General features: G+C 49.9%; 2 protein-coding genes across 2 annotated transcripts; both read left to right on the top strand.

Annotated features, from left to right (window-relative positions):
- The first annotated feature begins 9875 nt into the window (after nt 1-9875).
- On the top strand, nt 9876-12794 carry LOC119395014 (uncharacterized). Its single transcript, XM_037662338.1, has one exon. The coding sequence runs from the start codon at nt 9876-9878 to the stop codon at nt 12792-12794; it is 2919 nt and encodes a 972-aa protein (XP_037518266.1).
- Nucleotides 12795-17037: 4243 nt separating this feature from the next.
- Nucleotides 17038-18555, top strand: LOC119394925 (carotenoid isomerooxygenase). Its single transcript, XM_037662250.1, has one exon. It carries the CDS (start codon nt 17038-17040, stop codon nt 18553-18555), a length of 1518 nt encoding a protein of 505 aa, XP_037518178.1.
- The last annotated feature ends 292 nt before the right edge of the window (nt 18556-18847 follow it).

The raw sequence follows: 18847 nt of genomic DNA, 5'->3' as shown, positions 1-18847 counted from the left end.
TTTGTTATGAGATTTAGCCTCCAGTAATCAACGCATGGTCGTGGATCTTTTCCAGGAACCTCTACCAATAGGAGCGGAGAGGTATATTCGCTATCACAAGCTTCAATTACATCAAGCTCGAGCATTCTCTTAATCTCGGCTTCAATAATGGCGCGCTGACGCCGCGACACTCGATACGCCTTTGAGCGCACGGGCTGAGAGGTCATAAGCTCTGTATCATGCACTACCAAATTTGTGCGGCCTGGTTCCTCCGAGAACATGCCCTCATATTCTCCCAAGAGGCTTTCTAAGTCTTGCTTCTCGTTAGCTGTGAGCTCAGGTGCCTCAACCATGGCCTTGAGCGTTTGACCAGCGTTATCCTCCTTTCTTTCCACTCCCGAATAAGGAAAATCTAGTGGTGGCTCTTCGGGCACGTTTACTGCCATGTTTACGACAATCTCTCTCTGGTACGGTTTGAGCAGGTTGCTATGGTAGATCTGCTGCACCTTACGTCTACCTGACATCTTTACAAGATAGTTTGTGTCGGACAGCCTTTGAACGACTTACTTCCGCCGGACCTTCCCATTGGACATCTAGCTTATTCTTTTGTGAGGGTTTCAGCAGCATTACTTGACCTCGAGCTTCAAACCGGCGCGATCTTGCCGACCTGTCGTAGCAGCGTTTGGCCCGAGCCTGTGCCTTGCTCATCTCATCCCCTGCCAGATCCTGTGCCCTATGCAACCTCTCTAGCAGAGTTATATTCAACTACCGTAGGGTCCTCCGCTCGACCTTCCCATGACGCACGAAGAATACGGAGTTGGGTTCGCAGAGAGCAACCGTAGACCAATTCTGCCGGAGTAAATCCGGTGCCTTCATGCGGTGCAGTCCTGAGCGCAAACATGGTTGCTGGCAAGCACACATCCCAGTCGACTTTGCGCTCGAAGCTCAGTGCTCGAAGGACGCGTTTCATTACGGAGTGCAACTTTTCTACTGAGTTCGACTGGGGATGATACACCGAACTGTGGATTAATCGGATCCCACATTTCTCTAAGAAAGTTGTAGTCAGTGCGCTCGTGAAAACGGCCCCTTGATCGGACTGTAATTCAGCGGGAAAACCCACGCGCGCGAAAATAGACAACAGCGCGTTTACTATTTCTACCGAACTCAGTTCCTTTAAAGGCACTGCCTCAGGAAATTTGGTCGCGGGGCAAATTACTGTCGAAACATGACGGTAACCCGATGTTGTTTTGGGAAGAGGCCCTACTGTGTCGATCACGAGTCGACGAAATGGCTCAGTGATCACCGGCACGAGCTTCATTGGAGCTCTAACCTTATCCCCTGGTTTTCCTACGCGCTGACAGGCGTCGCACGTTCTCACAAAATTTTCTATTTCTCGGAAACAACCCGGCCAATAGTATTCCTGCAGCAAGCTATCCTTCGTTTTTTTTACCCCCAAGTGACCCGACTATGAGCTACCGTGAGCCAAGTGCAAAAGATCACGGCGGTAACGTTTCGGTACCACTAACTCATCAAATTTCACCCCTCTGCGATCTAGATACTTTCGATAAAGTATCCCGGACCTGTTCTGATACACCACATTTTTCTTCGAAATTCCCTCGTTACTCTGACACCTTATATATTGAAGAGTGGGGTCTGCTCTTTGCTGCGCTATCAGGGTCGATCGATCCACTCCCAGCAAAGTCTGCAGGCTACTAGATGCTGGAGTAATCAGTTCCTCACAGACATTTCCCGATACAAGAGGGTCTTCCTGGTTTTCAGCCACGCCTGCATCGCTCACCTGGTGTGGTAACCGTGTCTACCGCGTTCGCGGGCTCCTCCACCCCGGCTTTCTCAGTGATTCTCGGTGAAACATCGAGCGGTGCGGCCCTAGTTGCGAGTTCTCGCGCCTTCGAGCGAGTGAGCGCGCACACCACCCCCTCCCCGTACGCGAGGTTCTTCTGCCGTAGCAACCAATCGGATCTGTTTGAAAACAGGTATGCATACTGCATTGGCAAATGAGCAGATACAGCAGCCTCTGTATGCAATGCGCCAAAGGGGCCCTCGATGCATACTTTAGCGATCGGAAGGCATACGCTTTGTGGTTCCCCTGCTTGTTTAATCCAAGCACACTCCCCTGTATAATGTCCAGGTTCAACATAAGAGGGATGGACGACGTCCATAGTTGCTGCCGAATCCCGCAGCACGCGACACTCTTTTCCGTTTACTATCAGCTCTCTGATATATGGCTCCAACAGCTGCATGTTTTCACCCTCGCTGTCGACTGACAGGCAAACAACTTTTGGACTCTTGCAGACGGCCGCCATGTGACCTGGCTTGTGGCATTTATAGCACACAAGCGGTCGCCTCTTCTCAAAAGCACTGTTTTGGTGCTTTCCTCAGCCGGACTGGCTTCTTTACCCACCTCCCGTTTCTCTGCGGGTTCAGCGTTGAGCTCTCGATTATCTTGGACTGAATGTCCCTTCCACCCAGTTGCCTTTTTGATCTGGCCCTCCCGCTGGGGAATTTCTCTTCTATCAAGCGCGCGGCGCGAGGCAAAATCCTCTGCAAGCTCCGCAGCCCTAGAGACAGTGGTTACGTGCTCCCTGTCTTGCACCCAGAGCCTAACGTCTTGGGGCAAACGGCGGTAAAACTGCTCGAGTCCAAAGCACTCAATCATTTTCTCTTTATCCTCAAACGCCTTAGCCTCTTTGAGCCACTCCCTCGTATTTGACATTAACTTGTATGCGAAGTCAGCATACGACTCGTCTTTTTGCTTTACGGCGTTCCGGAACTTCTGCCTGAATGCTTCCGCTGACAATCTATACCTCTTTAGCAGGCTCGACTTAACCTGGTAGTAATCATCTGCTTCCTCTTTTGTCAAGCGGGCAATTACATCGACAGCCTCACACGGTAGTAAGGTAAGCAAACACTGCGGCCACATCGTTTTGGTAACACCCGCCTTCTCGCACGTGCGTTCGAAGTTTACCAAAAAACAGACCTATGTCCTCTCCGGAGCGGTAGGGTTGCATTAGGTCTTTCATCCTGAACGACTTCCGTTCTACTCCGCTAGACGCTTCGCTACCTTCACTACTACTTTGAGCCTTGAGCAGCTCGACTTCAAGGCGCTTCATCTCAAGATCCCTTTCCAAACGCCTCTCATTTCTTTCTTCAGCTTCCCGCCTTAGCCTCTCATTTTTTCCTTCAGCCTCGCGCCTGAGCCTCTCATTTCTTTTTTCCTCAGTTAGCTCTAGACACTCTGAGAGCTCGTCGTCTTCTGCCTCAAGGTTCTCAATAGCCTCGATAATCTCTGGCTTTCTCATTTGTTCTCGAACATCCAAACCCAAACTTTTACCTAACTCTAGCAAAAGCGGTTTTTCAGGGCCTTCAGATTCATGGTTGCTGCAAGTGCTGCTAACTTCACTACTACTAAGACGCTACGTTCCAATGCACAGGTCAACGTAGAGTAGTTACCCAAAGTTACCACGTTTCATACAAAACTCGAGACAAAGCCTGGTAAAATCTCAGTGAAGAAAAGTCAAGCACTCACCACACCCTGCAGCCATGATCTCAGCGGAGACGATACCGGTGCTGGCACGAGCTTGTTGCGATTTGGCGTGAGCAGAATCCCGTCGCTGCCATCCAGTTGTTGCGAGTGGCGTCGTTGGCCGACGCGGACTCAGGGGGTAGCCTGGAGCTGAGCGGCGGGAGTCTTACCGCAGGCCCAGGGATGTCCAGAACAGCAGGAAGCCGAGGCAGAGAGACCGGCGTTGAGGAAAACTTAACAGACGTTTATTTACAACATCATAGAGGACAGGATCGTCAGAACGACATCTAGTCCGATCGATCCGTCTCGAGCAGACGCTCTGCTGCTCCTTAAATACGCTTCACTTCCACTATAGAGAAACTCCTTAACTGCAAATGTCCAATCACAAACGTGCATGCCTTTGAAGCTCCATAACTAGCAAACGTCCAATCACAAACGTGCATGCCTTTGGACAGGGGCGGCGCCAGGATTTTTTTACTGGGGGGGCACCCACGACAAGTGGGTTCCTTCAGGGGGGGGCAGAGAGGCTGGGAACATATGCATTGTATTTTGACTATGCTTGCTCTTGGGGGGGCAAAGGGGGGGCAGGCGGAAATTTTGGGGGGGCTGGAGCCCCCCCAAACCCCCCACTGGTGCCGCCCCTGCCTTTGGAGGGTCCGTCTCTTCGACACATTAGTCACCGCCCCCAGGATAGCAATGCCAGGGACCACTGCACTCTCACTCTCCACGTCCGACCAGTTCGGAAGAGAGGGGGGGCAATGTCACTTCGGGGAACGAAAAATCCTTTTACGAACAAAGGCACCAGCTTTCACCATAAACACACTCGTTGCAAACACGCGTTCCACGGAGGAGACCCGCGCGTAGCTGCCACCTTCCAGCCGAAGCGCCCAGTTCGGGGAAAAGACGGCAGGTGTAGGTGACAAATCCGTTCTCCGAAATGAGGGGGGGGGGAGTCCAAGAAGCGGGAAGACCCCTTTGGGGACAGCTGGCCCAGGACCCTCGCATCTGCTTTGTAACAAGACTAGGCGTCGCGTCGCGTTCCTATGGAGGGAACGCGCGCGCATAGGGAGAGTACGCCACGCGCTGACGCGTTGCAACCACACGTACGCGTGGTGGTAGTGATTCTGAGGAAGGAAGAAATTAGCGCCTTTTTCTTCCTTCCTCAGAACCACCACCATCATGCGTACGTGTGGTTAGGGCTTTAGCGTCGACGACGTCGGGTGACCGCTTGTGGCACGTAGCTTCCCCATTTGCAAGGATGGGGAGTTAGGGGGGTGGGGGTGAAGGGCTGGCGGCAGACATCGAAGTAACTGTTCATGAAAGGAGGCAGAAAAAATCATTTCGTCGTTTTTGTAGTAAAAATTTTTAATCTTGTTGGCGCATGGTTTGTTCCAGCAGTGCACTATCATTTCTAAAACAAAATGCAGCTGGTAATAGGGGATATTCAAAATGTACCGCGCCATCCGTCGACAAGCCCGTAAGCTCGATCCGTTATGTTTCGTTGGGTGCGAAAACGAAACCAGTCGCACATCGCAGCCTTTCGGGTGCTACCGGCTGGTTTTTTATCTTCGTCCTGCGATGACTTCCCAGTGCTTCATGCGCTGTTCAGGCAGCGAGGAAGCCCTGACAATGCCGGGCATAAGGCAATCCTAATTTTAATCGAATTTATCAGTTACCTGAACGAAGAAAAAGAAAATACCGACGTGAACTTGTTTCGTCAACAATATAGACAATGTGCTTTGGTTCGAAAATTACCAGCGCGCGCAAAAGCGCTCGTCAACCTCAGTTCTTATTTCTCCATGCAATTTAGTTGCTCGCCTGCAGCATAAGCTAGACTTCCAAACAAGATTACGATACGTGCATTTTAAAACAGGCGGCCAACATTAGCTGTAGCAAGTACAGCTGTTCAAAAATAGTTTTGTCTTCAGTGCTGCCCAAATAAGCGTTGTTTATCAGAAATATTCCCGACTTTTTAAAAGAAAATTGACGTAAACTCCGCACAATATCTTCTATTGCAAGGTAAACAAGTCATTTGGGAAGATTGGCTGTTAAAATAGTATGTCTAGCTAAAGGCTTAGCACCGCTAACACGGGCAGTCGGCGACGGCATCGGCGATTTCGCTCGTTTGTAGCGATGCTAGGAATCATTTAATTTTTCTATCTCTCAAATGAAGAGCAAGCTTTATTGATAAATAAGTGGGCCCACTAGCGGGTCGCTGTGAAAGCGTGAAACGTTAAACTCGAGGACGGGTTTTTCGAACTTCATAACACATTCTGAACTGTTCCATTGCACTATATGACAGGTTCTGTGAAAGAGCAGTTTTCATCTAATTTTTACGCATGCAGCATTTCTAATAGACGCCTTGTGACGTAACTGCAAGTGCACGAACATTTCTGCCGGAAATATAATGCTCCTGCAATTACTTTTTCAGGAAATCGATGAATGAGATCGTTGCGCCTCCTGAGAAACGTCTTCAACATCTTGCAGCTATGAACACGCTCTCAGCAGCTGTCGATGGTGCTGTTGCACTTCCTGACGTCGGCTGGACAGCATCCATTCGGATAAAACATTGCACTTTTCTTTGTATCTCCTATAATACAGGGAAGCCATCCTATTTCCTGTATTCAACAAAGTTGATCAATTTATGTGTACACACGATGCTGCAGAATTGACACGAGTCGTTGAATAAACTTGGTTGTTTCTTTAGACGTTTTCGTTTTTTTTTTTGTCATTAAGCAGACATTTTCGCTGAACGATATAACCAACCGTGTTCTGCACAGTGAGAAGCGAGCAAGCTTGGCACGTCGTCGGGGGCGTATATGAGAACGTTTATATATACATACATTCATCAAGCGCCCAAATTCGCTCGAAACACGCGCGCAGAAAAACCAATCCAACGCATTTTACACTTTCATGAACGTGATCACCGAATGGTTGCTTGCGAAACACTGAAGGCTGAAGTCTAATATAAGAAATCTTCCTACTTTGACTAACATGGCAGGACGCGCAGCTTCCAGACGGTGCCTGTTCATATACAGCCCCGGTAATATTCACTCTGCTACATACTGGCGTGTGGTATAGTGGTTAGCGTACGCGACTGCTGATTCAATGGTCACGAGTTCGAATCCTGTGTGTCTGTTGTGAATTTTCTGTAGTTTACTTCTGAATTTATTTCTGTGTATTAATTGCATATACCGTCAAATGCGCGTATCAACCTCCAAATTCTCGGTAATTCAACGAGAAACCATATTAAATTTATTTTTTTTATCGAGAAGGAGCAACTGTTAGTCCCATCAGGGGTAACAGTTCGTCCCTACGCAGCTACCATGCAAAAAGAGGAATAAATCAGTTACTCCTTAAAAGGGGTAACTTTTACACCCGACATTTCGTCCCTCAAAACAACTGAGGACTAACAGTTCGTCCCCTGACAGTTACTCCCTAAAGGACGAATCGTTCATCCTTTAGGGAGTAATGGTTGTGGCAGTGCAGTTACCCCCCAAAAGGACGAACCACAGACCCCTTTTCGTCCTTTGCGGCTTAGAGTGTGGATGCCTTGCTCTTTCACCGCTACAATATATATATATATATATATATATATATATATATATAAGGAAGTTTGGACGACGCTTGAGCTTCGCCTTCAAGAGTAGAACGTGATAACGTAATCGGGCCCCGTGCGCATCGCCCTCAACCGTGCCGCAAGGCAAGGAACATTTGTGCTCCTTTAACCCTTTGCGGTCCGTTGTCGGGCAGCGCCCGACAACGCAACACGGCCGTAGCGGTCCGCTGTCGGGCCCCGCCCGACAAGGGTGTTCGTGGTTTAAATTTTGCTGTTTTCTCACCGCGAGTCGCGCGCATTTTTTGTATACATGAAGGGCCATCTCTTGAGGAATAAGTGAGCTTTGTTTGTTGAGGTTTTACTTTTTTGACACTAGGGTGCAGCACTATGATCAGCACGGGGCCTAGAGCGTACCCACTCGCGCGCGCGGTTCGCTGAGAAGCATGGCCACGTTTTCACCGCGTGCGTTTTACGGCGGTGCTTTTAGCGAAAGCGAGGATGACTTTAGTGACGAAGAGAATTACGTGCCTCCACCAGACAGTGATGACAGTGATTCGACAGAAGTGAGTGACGAAGACGACGACGGCGGCGGTGGAAACCTGCAGTAATAACCCTGGCCTGCACACAGGGGAATGCTTTGAGCGGTATCATACGTTGCCCAAATATCACTAAAAGAGTTGCCTGCAGAATGCAGGAGCAAAAATAAATATCCTGTGCGTTTCTCTTCCACAGCTTGTGTTTTTATTCGCGGCGCCAGAAACTGGCGAAATAGTTTCGGACCGCTAGAGCCGGAAAGTGGGTAAAGGTTTTGGACCGCAAAGGGTTAACATTGGCCGTTTCAAACTATCCTAGGGAGCTATTCTCGATGTGTCCACCTTCTGGACTGTTCACGTCGACCGCCGCTGATTGGCTGGAGCTTGAGTAACGTCAAGCAAAATCCTAATAAAAAAACACTTATACGATTTTTCATAAATAAAAATTATGCAGTGTATTTAACATAGCTCACAGACATGCAAAAAAAGCGCACTAGAGTACTCTTCCGGTAAAAAATGTTCGTGCTCCCCAAAATAGGAAACGTAACCACGGCGGCGTCGTTTGTGTAATTCAGCGCCGCACGGAAACAGATGTAATCGCGCCCCGGGCAGCAATAAACGAGACAGTTACAAGCGGTCACCCTTTGAGAGATTAGAAACCGGACAGCCATCAGCTTTGCGAGCGCGAGAAGCAATAATCACCCGAAGGAAAAAACCGAAACCAGCCGCACCGCGTGCGCGCGATCTGATGCGCAAGTGAAAGCCGCCGCGCCGCTCTAGAAAGCAAAAAAAGAAAAACCAACGGAGAGACGTCGATGCACGAAAAAAATTCCACGCATTCCCGAAAAGTGGCAGCACATGCCAAGCAAGAGAAATGATCGAAAAAGGCGCGCGTTTTTAAAGATACAGGCTATGCCGTACATGTACGGCGAAAACCCTCAAAGGGCTAGAATGTAAGTATAATTGCGAAGTGCCCACTACGCCATAATTTTTCCCTTCGCCAATTGGTGAAGCACCCACTACGCGTCCATAAAGTGTCACGCGCACCTGCGCAGCATCACACTTTGTAATAGGTGGGCAGTTTTAAACCACCCACTCGTTGCGCAATAGACCTTTTTCAAGCACACGAGCGCCACCAGCTGGCGCTCAAGCGCCAGCTGGTGGCGCCTCGACTTGCGTTTGTACTCGGCGACGGAAACGCGCATCGATTGAGGTATGCGGTGTCGCGGGCTACAAAGAGGAGCAGGCTCGTGAAATTCCGTACCAAGAGAGATGCTACGTTACAGGACGTCATGAGAGATGCGGATGCTGCGGATGACATATGGAGCTCGCCAGAAGCTATCATCATCATCCATGCTGGCCTCCAAGACATCGCCTATAACGACGTGCCCTTAAAAGAGTTAGCCCAGCAACTCACTGATGCAATCGCAGCCTGGAAGAAGCGAACAGAAAAACACCTTTTCGTGCTCTATGGGGTTCCTGAAATACCAGGCGAAGCGGTCCTGAATGGAAAATGTAGACACTGGAATGACCTTGTGAAACTGGCGTGCACAGAACTGGGCCCACGTGTGGAATTTGTTAGGGCACCGCACATGGCTCAAGAGAGCCGTCAAGGCCTGGTCTACAATGATACTACGGCGGAGGAAATGGGGCAGCGGCTGGGCGGTCGACTATGCACCTTTTTAGGCTTCCGTCCATCATATGCAACCCAACACCGGCCGTGGGTGGACAAGTCAGGAGTAGCTCCATTCATGGCGGCTCTTGGTCAAATAATGCTTCAAATGGCAGGACCGAAACAGGTGAAACCTATGCGACACCCCCACCGATTCCAGCGGTAGCCAGCGCTGGACGCCATCGCCGCCGCAACCGCAACCTCGGAGCTTCAGAGTCGGGTTCCTGAATATGAATGGTGCTAGGCGGGAACAGAAATGGACAGAACTATACAATGCGCTAGATGTTGAGTCCTTATCTCTCTATGCAGTTGCAGAGACACACCTCCGTGATCTCGAACACCCCCCTGTGCATCAAGCATGGCACTGGGCAGGGAGAAACCGAACTGGCGATGACCGGAAGGGAGGCGGCGTTGGACTGCTGTGGCGTCGGGACATGCCGTGGCAGAGCGTAGACAGTGGCTGTGTGGATCATATGTGGGCACTGGGTGACGTCCTGGGGAGACCTACTGCTGTCTGTGTGGTGTACATGACAGTCGGTAGCGGGCAACACGAGGCCAATGCCCAGGTAGCAGAATGCATCCACAGGGATGCAAAAAGCTGGCAGCAGACAGACAACTTATTATGTGGGAGACTTCAATGGACATGTGAATGAACTGGATGGATTCACTGACCAGAACGGGCAGCTTATGCTACAACTGAGTGAGAAGATGGAGCTCGTCGTCGCGAACCTGGAACCACGATGTTATGGCCAGGTAACCTGGTGTGCCCGTGGAAGCGCTACGTGTATTGACTATGCCCTGGTGTCGGCAGGCCTTCATAGCTTGTTCAGGCAAATGGACATTGATGAGAAAGGTATACACAGCTTGGGCAGCGACCACAATCGTCTGCTAATCGAGTTCAACTGCGCGGGTAGCTCGGCGCCCCACAGCAACGTTCGAAAGAAACTGGGCAAGTACTTGCCCAGCCAAGCCGTTTTGGGTGTCGCGGACGACTTCGAGAAGAGTCCGTTAAGAGACCAAGCTGGGACCTATGATGACTTTGTGGCGGCCTTGTCCTCAGTCATGCAAAAACATATGGTCTGGGAGAGGCACCGTACACGTGTGGCACGCAAACCTTGGTGGGATGCGGAAGTGAAAACTGCATGGCAAGCCCGCCGTGAGGCGAACCGACGCCACCGTGCCCTAGTCAAGAAGGGAGACGGAGAAGCATGTTTGAAAGCTTGGAGTGAGTACCTCGACTTGAAACACAAGCTTCAAACACTGGTTCAAGGGAAGATTGCCAAACATAATCTCCGTCTTATGGCCTCTCTAAGGGAAGAAGGCAAAGCATCATCGCAAAAGTTCTGGCGATATGTGCAGTCACTAGATTGGAAGGATAAGCGCCCTGTTCAGCTGCGAAATGCTGCCACAGGGGAACCAGTCGTGGAGCTGAAAGAGCATCTCACCGCTCACCTGCTACGCTTATATGGTCATACAGACGGAAGCGAGGATGGGACTCAAGTAGAGCCAACGCACACGCATGTGCCCGGGCCCCTTCCGGAGAGGCTGTCAACCGAAGAGTCGGGTGTGCGGTGGCGGGTCAGCAAGGGTGAAATTGACCGGGCATTGAAGCGGATCAGTGCCCATACAGCACCTGGTCTGGACGGCTTGCCAGCTAGAATTCTCAAGGTCTTTGGCAAGGAGACCAAAGAACAGCTTGCTGGCTTGTTCTCCAATATCATTGAAGGTGCGCCAATCCCAAGGGAGTGGTGCCTTGGCCGTGTGGTATTTATACCAAAGAAAGGAGGCCAGTCTGACCTCATCGAAGACTACCGCCCACTAACGGTTACAAGTGTCCTGTATAGGCTCTTTGCAGGCATCTTGAAACAGTGGATAAGTGGTTGGGCAGAGGCTAAAAATTTGCTTACAGAGATGCAGAATGGCTTCCGTCCAGGCCGGAGACTGGAGGATAATTTGTTCGCTCTCACTGAGTGCGTGTCGATTGCAAAGGCAGAGCAGCGGCCCCTCCTGTGCTGTTTTCTGGACGTGGAGAAGGCGTATGATAATGTTCCACACGCTGCACTCTTTGAGAGCCTGTCTACAATGAATCTTCCAGCTCCTCTGCTAACAACGGTGCAGCGCCTGTATGAAGACAACACGGCCATTGCCCACTTCGGGAGTGCGCAATCTTCGCCTGTCAAGGTCACAAGAGGTCTCCGTCAGGGATGTCCGCTATCCCCACTGCTGTATATTCTATATGTGGCCAACATGGAGCGAAAGCTCCTCAGTAGTGGTCTTGGTTTCCAGCTGAAATACAGTACAGTGGGGGTAGACGAGAGGTGCAGACTACCGGGGCTCGCCTTTGCTGACGACCTTGTGTTGATGGCGGAGTCTGCTCAGGACCTTCAGGACCTCATTCACATCTCCCAGGCGGAAATCACGCGCCTTGGGCTCCGCTTCAATTGTAAGAAATCTGCAGTGGTCCCCCTCGCTGGCACATGTGCGGATGAGGTCACTCTCAGGCTCGGAGGTGATGTCCTAATGGTGTGTGCGACGTACAGATACCTGGGAGTGCAACTTTCCAGTGGACCGGAGCTGTTTGGCCAACAAGAGGAAATCCTCCGGCAGAAGGCACTTCGGGCCCAGTCCATCCTCCGTCGACAATGTCTCTGGGGGTGCAATCGACTTGTGATGGTTCGGGACCTTTGGAAGATAGTGCATGTGCCGGCGTTGACGTTCGCGAATGCTGTGCTATGCCTTTCGGCAGTCACGCGGGAATGGCTTGAGCGACGACAGCGGGAGGTTGGCCGGATAGCTCTCGGCTGCCATGGTGCTGTGGCCAACGAAGCTATTCAGGGTGATCTCGGCTGGTCGAGCTTTGAAGCTCGGGAGGCGGTCAGCAAAATTGCCTACCGTGGCCGCTTGCTCTGCATGCCCAGAGAGAGATGGGCGCGGCGTGTTTTTGACTACCTGTCTGCAACATGCATGCGCACCCCGTGGGTGAGGCGCCTCTACCGCATCGAGAGCAAGTTCGGCCTCTTTCGCGCCCCTCTCAGCGCAAACTCATCCGCCGAGTGGGCAAAACAGGCGCGGGAACGAGTGCGGGAAGAAGAGGAGGCACGTTGGATCCACAACATGTCGGAGAAGTCGACGCTATCGGTGTATCGGTGCCACAAGAACAGTATTGGCATGGTACACTTGTACGACAACTCCCTTGGCAGCAAGCTACTATTTGAGACGAGAGCTGGTGCACTCCGCACACTTGTACGCCTTAAGGCTATTAGCAAGGACGTGAGCGATGTGCGGTGTCGTGTGTGTGGTCTACAGGACGAAACTATCGAACATGTGGTACTGCGGTGTGAGGGCATTTGCCCAGCGATGACGGATGGTGCCTCTCTGGAAACTGCTCTGGGCTTCGAACAGGCCGGCGGAGACGACAGTCGGCGTAGTGTGGACAGAGCCGCGGTCGCAGCGACAAAGGGCCGCCTCGAATGCTGGCGAGCGGCTGTTGCGGCGAGACATTCTTGACTGCCGCCCAGTCAGAGCGGCTCCTGTTTCTTCCCCTTCCCCCCCCCCTTTTTTTTTCTCTTTTTTTCCTCTTTTTTTCCCCTACCGTTTTACTGAAAAACAGGTAATAAGTAGAGCTTCATGTTTGGCTAGGGCGTGGTTTCCACGTCCACCCGTTGCGAAGGGTTGGCCACAAAGTCATCATCATCATCATCATCAATGTGTGTACGCCGGAGCAGCCGCCGCGACGAGCGCGCGGGCCTAGCGCTGTAGCTTTCCGCTTGCGCCGTGCCAGGACTTCTTGGACACAGTGAATTTGGCAAGGTGCAACATGTTACTGCGCAATTCAATCACGAACTTCAGTGTTTAGCTGCGACGGCCTCTCGACGATTTCCTTCTGTCCCACTCTTGGACAAATAGAGCGGCTAAGAAGGGTCATTTATTTACTTATTTGGCGCCAGTGCGCCTTACGACATAAATGAAAAAAAAATAAACTCGGTTGCCTATGAAGTACAGGAGCGGTCTATGATTCGCGGATGCAATTGGAATCAACGTCCACAAACACTGTCGACGAATACAGTGTGAGGTTCTGATATTTAAAGAGTATATACACTAGAAAGTGTAGTCGGCATTTGGGGAAATGAGATACATTCATTGCGTCGCTCGCACCATATATGTAACGAACGACAAGTGCCTACTAATCTTCGTTGGTACTATAACTACAGGTTGGATTAATACTTAGAGCGAAAAAAGAAAGGAGCAGTACAAGGAAGGAAATGCACAAACCAGCGTTTACACACAACAGAAAGTTCATTGCACGCGTGAAAAAAAGCATAGATACAAAAATGGGAGTGCGTCGCGCGTGTCACAAAGAGGCACAAGAGGTCAAACAACCAAAGCGCGTGCTTACACTCGATTAATAAAGCTGAATTCCTCGTCTTGTAACGACTGAGCAGGTTGACTGACACAAAGTGTGACGTTATTTGTGACATGATATGCCTCCGAAATTTCTCGCGTTGTCCGATTAGGTTGATGGTACAAAATTACTGTGCTTTCAAAGATGGGATTACATTTTTTTTTTTTCATGACGATGCGAGATGAGACGGCTCCATTCAATGAATTTCGATGCTCGCTGAGGCGCGTATAATACATCGATCAGTCTGGCCGATGCACATGTGGACACAAGAAAGAGAAATTTGCGGTTAACTCCTACGCAATGTACAAAACAATTGGCATACCTCTGACCGCATTTTTCTTTGCCCACCGCAGACCCCTGCGACCTTAATGTGACTAAGCTTATTTGGGGCGGCAAACACTACCATCACCCCCACATCGCTTCCCTACGTTCTTCAGGCCATGCGACTTCTTATACATATGTGGAATAACTGCAATATTTCTAGTTTCTTCATTATTTACGGATGGAGGACGTCCGTGTTAATATCTCTATGCCATGCGAACAGATTTTCGCAAACCGATACAGCGATACGCAGGATATCCCGCCTCTTTGATCACTTTGAAGCTGCAAACTACTGCTCATCTTATGTGCGCAAGTTTTTTTTCCAATGCCGTGCGTAATCATGACATCACAATTCCTCGTTTAACAATATTCGAATGCGCCGACGTGAAATTAACACCGATTTCGCGGAACGCGGGCTATACTGCCCGAAAACATGCCCCGCAGTGAAACTTATAAGCATGTATCAAAGAAACTGCAAATTATCAGAGCAAGGCATCTCGCAAGTGAATTCTAGTCACATCCCTTTTTCTTTAAACACGTTTAGAATGTGCTCACTTCTTTGTACTGCGCGTGACTTGTCAATTAAAATCAAATAATCGTCTGTATACCTGAACACTGTAACACCTCTCTACAGTCTGGTTAAACCCGATCACGAGCCGCTATGGCATTAAATGCCATAGCAGCTTGTGAACAAGTAATCTTTGAATAAATACAAATTCGGTGTTCCAGCTCACATTGCTCACGATAGCACGTTTTGACTGCATATATCGGCACGTGATAACTCGCATGCCGCTTAACTGCTACATCTGGTATACATCCGCTCGGTAATACCCACACTGACTGCATCATTCCTTTCGCATTTCATGCGTAGAGATACATGCAGGTGCGTTCAGACATGTGTAGTATTTAGGATTTAATAATAGTCAACCAGTGGCGACGCGTTCTTTTCGTTTGGTGCTCCCCGGCACCAACAAGCAGCGAGCGACGGAACAGCCGGCGGGCTCACCGTAAAACACTTTTCCCATAGTGCTTCGCGCGCCCGCGGGGTGTTCTGGTATCGCTGAAAAAGGCTATTACCATATTTTAAGCCTGATGCGATTCTACGATTCTACCATGCAATTATACATTCGTTAAGGAGATTCCTTCTACTAGATGAATTCTATAGCGTCTTTTTTATGAAGCGTTTTCAAGAACTGGCATTGCTCCGTGGTAGAAACATCTGCTTGCGATGCAGAAAGCCTGGGTTCAATTCTCACTAGGGCCAAAGAGTTATTAAGGCGAAAGCCTTAAATGCCTCATGAAACACAATATTTGACCAGCGGCGTGCCGTTCGCTCCCGGGAGCGAGTGATGCAAAAAATCATCACGGGATGACGTCACCTTATGATGTCACGATGACGTCAGATATCACCAAAATTTGTAACGTCACGTCATGACCCCATCATATGACATTGTAGCTTGGACAAAAGAGGTCCGATCACTGAGGCAATGCAAAACCAAGTGAAGTGCCTCCGATCTTGGTGTCTGTGCAAAACCACGTTAGGTGCAAAAGAGTTTTCGAAGGGTGGCGGGGTACGATCAGTACATTGACTGAGAAGAAAAAGAAGGTGGCTTTCGCCTTCGAGTCATCTTAAGTGAATGCATAAGGGACCCTGTGAGTTTTTATTTATTTAGTTGCATCTACCTCGAATTTTCGCTCACGGACAGCGCCGATTTTTCTCTCACGAGCAACGACGCCGCCGCCGACACCGGACTCTTTAAGGAGCTCTTTAACGTTTTCACAAAACGTGTATCTAGCCTCATGTCCCATGCTTCTTACAAATTAAGCGAGAATACGAGTGATGTCCTAGCGTAGCGGTCCACAACAATGAAAAAAAGTGACCCGCTACACTAAAGGGACCATGGGCACTACATGGCCGCCTTGTGTTGACACAGGTGCGGCGAGCTCTGTCAGCATCGGCGTTTTCTGCTTCGTTGAAATCAAATAAAAATCTGACGCTGTCTTTGTCGCTGTGTGTATCTGTCGTGGTGGTACCACAAGGCAACTTCAACAAATCTCAAGAAGCCTAGTCTCTCGAGTTAACTTGGGCGATCATCGTGACATTGGTTCTACCAATGTGACTATTTTCATTTTGTCATAAAAAAGTACTCTATATAAACGTGCCACATACGTAGCCTATATAAACGTGCAGCCTACATAAACATACAATGAATGTCTTGTGGAAGTTGTACACGGACTGTGACTGCAGTTCACTTCTTAGGAGGGTGGGGGCACGACATACTTGTTATATGCTGTATATCCGTCACACTTCGTTATAGATACTTCTAGATACTTCTTCCCTGTTATGTTATGTCCACAAACACATTTTACGTTACAAAACCCCGGGCTAGCATCTGCAAACGAAACTGCGTATTCTTGTTTTAGCCGCCTGTCACAGACAGTTTTCTCTACGGGGTTGGTGCGCGCTGAGCTTTCATAGACAGCCTACCTGAGAAGTTTTACTGTGCAATATATATTCCTGTCACTTTTATCAATTTGTTTCTTGCTCCTTTATTTGATCAGGTGACTTCAAATGGGGAAGATTGAATTAGCTTTGTCAGCTAGTCAATCTACCAACACAAAATAGAACGCCCCTCTTTTTCCATCCTTTGTTTTACCGCTAATCAGTACATATCGATGAGGTATAACATGTATGTGGCGAAATACGGGACAAAAAAGCTCAATGGGAAAGTCGGATGAAGCTATAGAGCCGCGCACAAGTAGGAGCCATCGCGTAGAGCACCGAACGCGTTGCTATCTGTGCGACACGACACAGCAGTTGTTTTTTTGTTGTTTTCTTCCCACCCAGTGATATATTCAAAGCGGCAGCTTATTTTTAGGCTGATAAAAGTGCCGGAACAGCGTTGTGTTACTGCCACATACTCATAAAGACGGACCTGCTGACTACTCGAGACTCGTACGACGCTGCCTTTCCTCTTGGTCGCCACTGGCGCGGCACGGCGACCGTCGCCAGAGCACTTGTGAGCCATGGATGTTAACAATGAGACCACGCAAGCGCGGAATCGGGACTTGAGAAAGTTTTACCAGCGCTCCTGCGTTCCCGAAGTCTCGGAACCAATTAATGGTGTCGTGGACGGAGAGCTACCACACTGGCTCCGAGGAACACTTCTGCGAAATGGTCCAGGTCTTTCCGCGATTGGTTTCGACCGCTACAACCACGTATTTGACGGCCTCGGTTTGGTGAGGCAATTCAGCATTGAGAACGGTCAAGTATTCTACAGAAACCGGTTCCTGAGGAGCCAATCGTACATCCGCAACCACAGGGCCAACCGCATCGTTGTCTCGGAGTTCGGAACTTTGGGTCACCCCGATCCTTGTGCTAGCTTGTTCGACCGCCTGACCTCTTATTTCACTGTGGACATATCGGATAATGCCCTCGTGAATGTGATGCCCATAGGTGATGAAGTATACGCCATGACGGAGTCACCGTACATGTTCCGAGTGGATCCCGTTACTCTGGAGACTGTCGAGAAGAAGAAATTGACGGACTTGGTAGCCGTACATACCGCCACGGCACATCCACACCTGGACCCGGATGATGGCTCTACATACAACATTGGGACAAAGATGGGACTTCATCCAGGGTTTGTCCTCATTCACTATCCTTCGAGTGGCGTGAACGGCGTCAGAGCCGTGGGCAAGATACCATTCAGCTCCCGCACGTCGGTTCCCTACGTGCACAGCTTTGCCCTGACGGAGAATTGGGTGGTCGTATTAGAACAGCCTCTCGCCCTGCACTTGCCGACTATGCTTCGGTGTAAGTTACTAGGCGACAAGGCGTACCTGGATGCCCTGAAATTCGATCCGACAAAAGGCGTCCGCTTTCACGTGATGAACAAGAAAACCGGAGAACTGCACCCAGCCGTGTTCGAGGCCGCCACCTTTTTCATATTCCACCACATAAACGCCTTTGAGCAAGGCGAGGACATCATCGTGGATGCCTGCTGCTTCGACAACGACAACATCGTGAGGAGTCTAGTCTTCACGGAAACAAATCCTGGGAAATTCGAGATGGCTCACCTTCGCCGCTTCACGCTGCCGCTGAATCGAGGCGGGAGCGAGGGAACCACCGTCATGCCGCAGAACCTGGCGAAGGGAGACCTGTACGGCGAGCTTCCTCGCGTCAACCAGAACTATAATGGGAAGCCATACCGGTTCGCCTACTGCACCAGCCATGTTCCGGGCCAGGAGCACAGGATGTTTCTGTCCAAGATTGACGTCACCACTGGCGAGTGGCAACGCTGGGAGGGACAGGGCTGGTACCCGTCCGAGCCTGTCTTCGTCCCTCGTCCCGGTGGCGTCGAGGAAGACGACGGGGTCGTCCTCAGTTCCCTGCTTCAAGAGGACAACGAAAAGAGACTGGCACTCGTTGTGCTGGAGGCACGAAGCTTCCAGCAGTTGGCTATGGTTGAATTCGATTGTCCCTCCTCGGTTCCCGGTGATTTCCACGGCTGGTTTTTCCAGGACCAAGAGAAGAAAGAGTAGAACGCAACTGAGAAGCGTGGAGTACTCTTTGTGGCATACAAATTGATATTAATCAGATAAACCTCAGTGACGACATCAGGATATACGTCGACGTGTTACCTACGATTCAAAGGTAAACATTCGGCAGATATCTGTCTGGTCGGGGTAACAGAAACATAAACCCTGTACATTTTGGGCCTTCTCACCCCTGAATAAAGAGACGGTCAGGCTTTGAAACGTCGGGTATATTAAAATAAATCTTGGTTGGAGTTTTCTCTTTTCCTTAAGTTACCTACAATTCAGTTGCTTCTGC

Source organism: Rhipicephalus sanguineus, chromosome 1 (genome assembly GCF_013339695.2).
Source record: "Rhipicephalus sanguineus isolate Rsan-2018 chromosome 1, BIME_Rsan_1.4, whole genome shotgun sequence".
NCBI classification, from domain to species: domain Eukaryota; kingdom Metazoa; phylum Arthropoda; class Arachnida; order Ixodida; family Ixodidae; genus Rhipicephalus; species Rhipicephalus sanguineus.
The sequence above is the reverse complement of the archived record's forward strand: the minus strand, read 5'-3'. Positions and strand labels throughout refer to the sequence as shown.

Excerpts from the sequence above, each read along its gene's own strand:
- LOC119395014 (XM_037662338.1), top strand. The coding sequence starts at position 9,876 with ATGCAAAAAGCTGGCAGCAGACAGACAACTTATTATGTGGGAGACTTC.
- LOC119394925 (XM_037662250.1), top strand. The coding sequence starts at position 17,038 with ATGGATGTTAACAATGAGACCACGCAAGCGCGGAATCGGGACTTGAGA.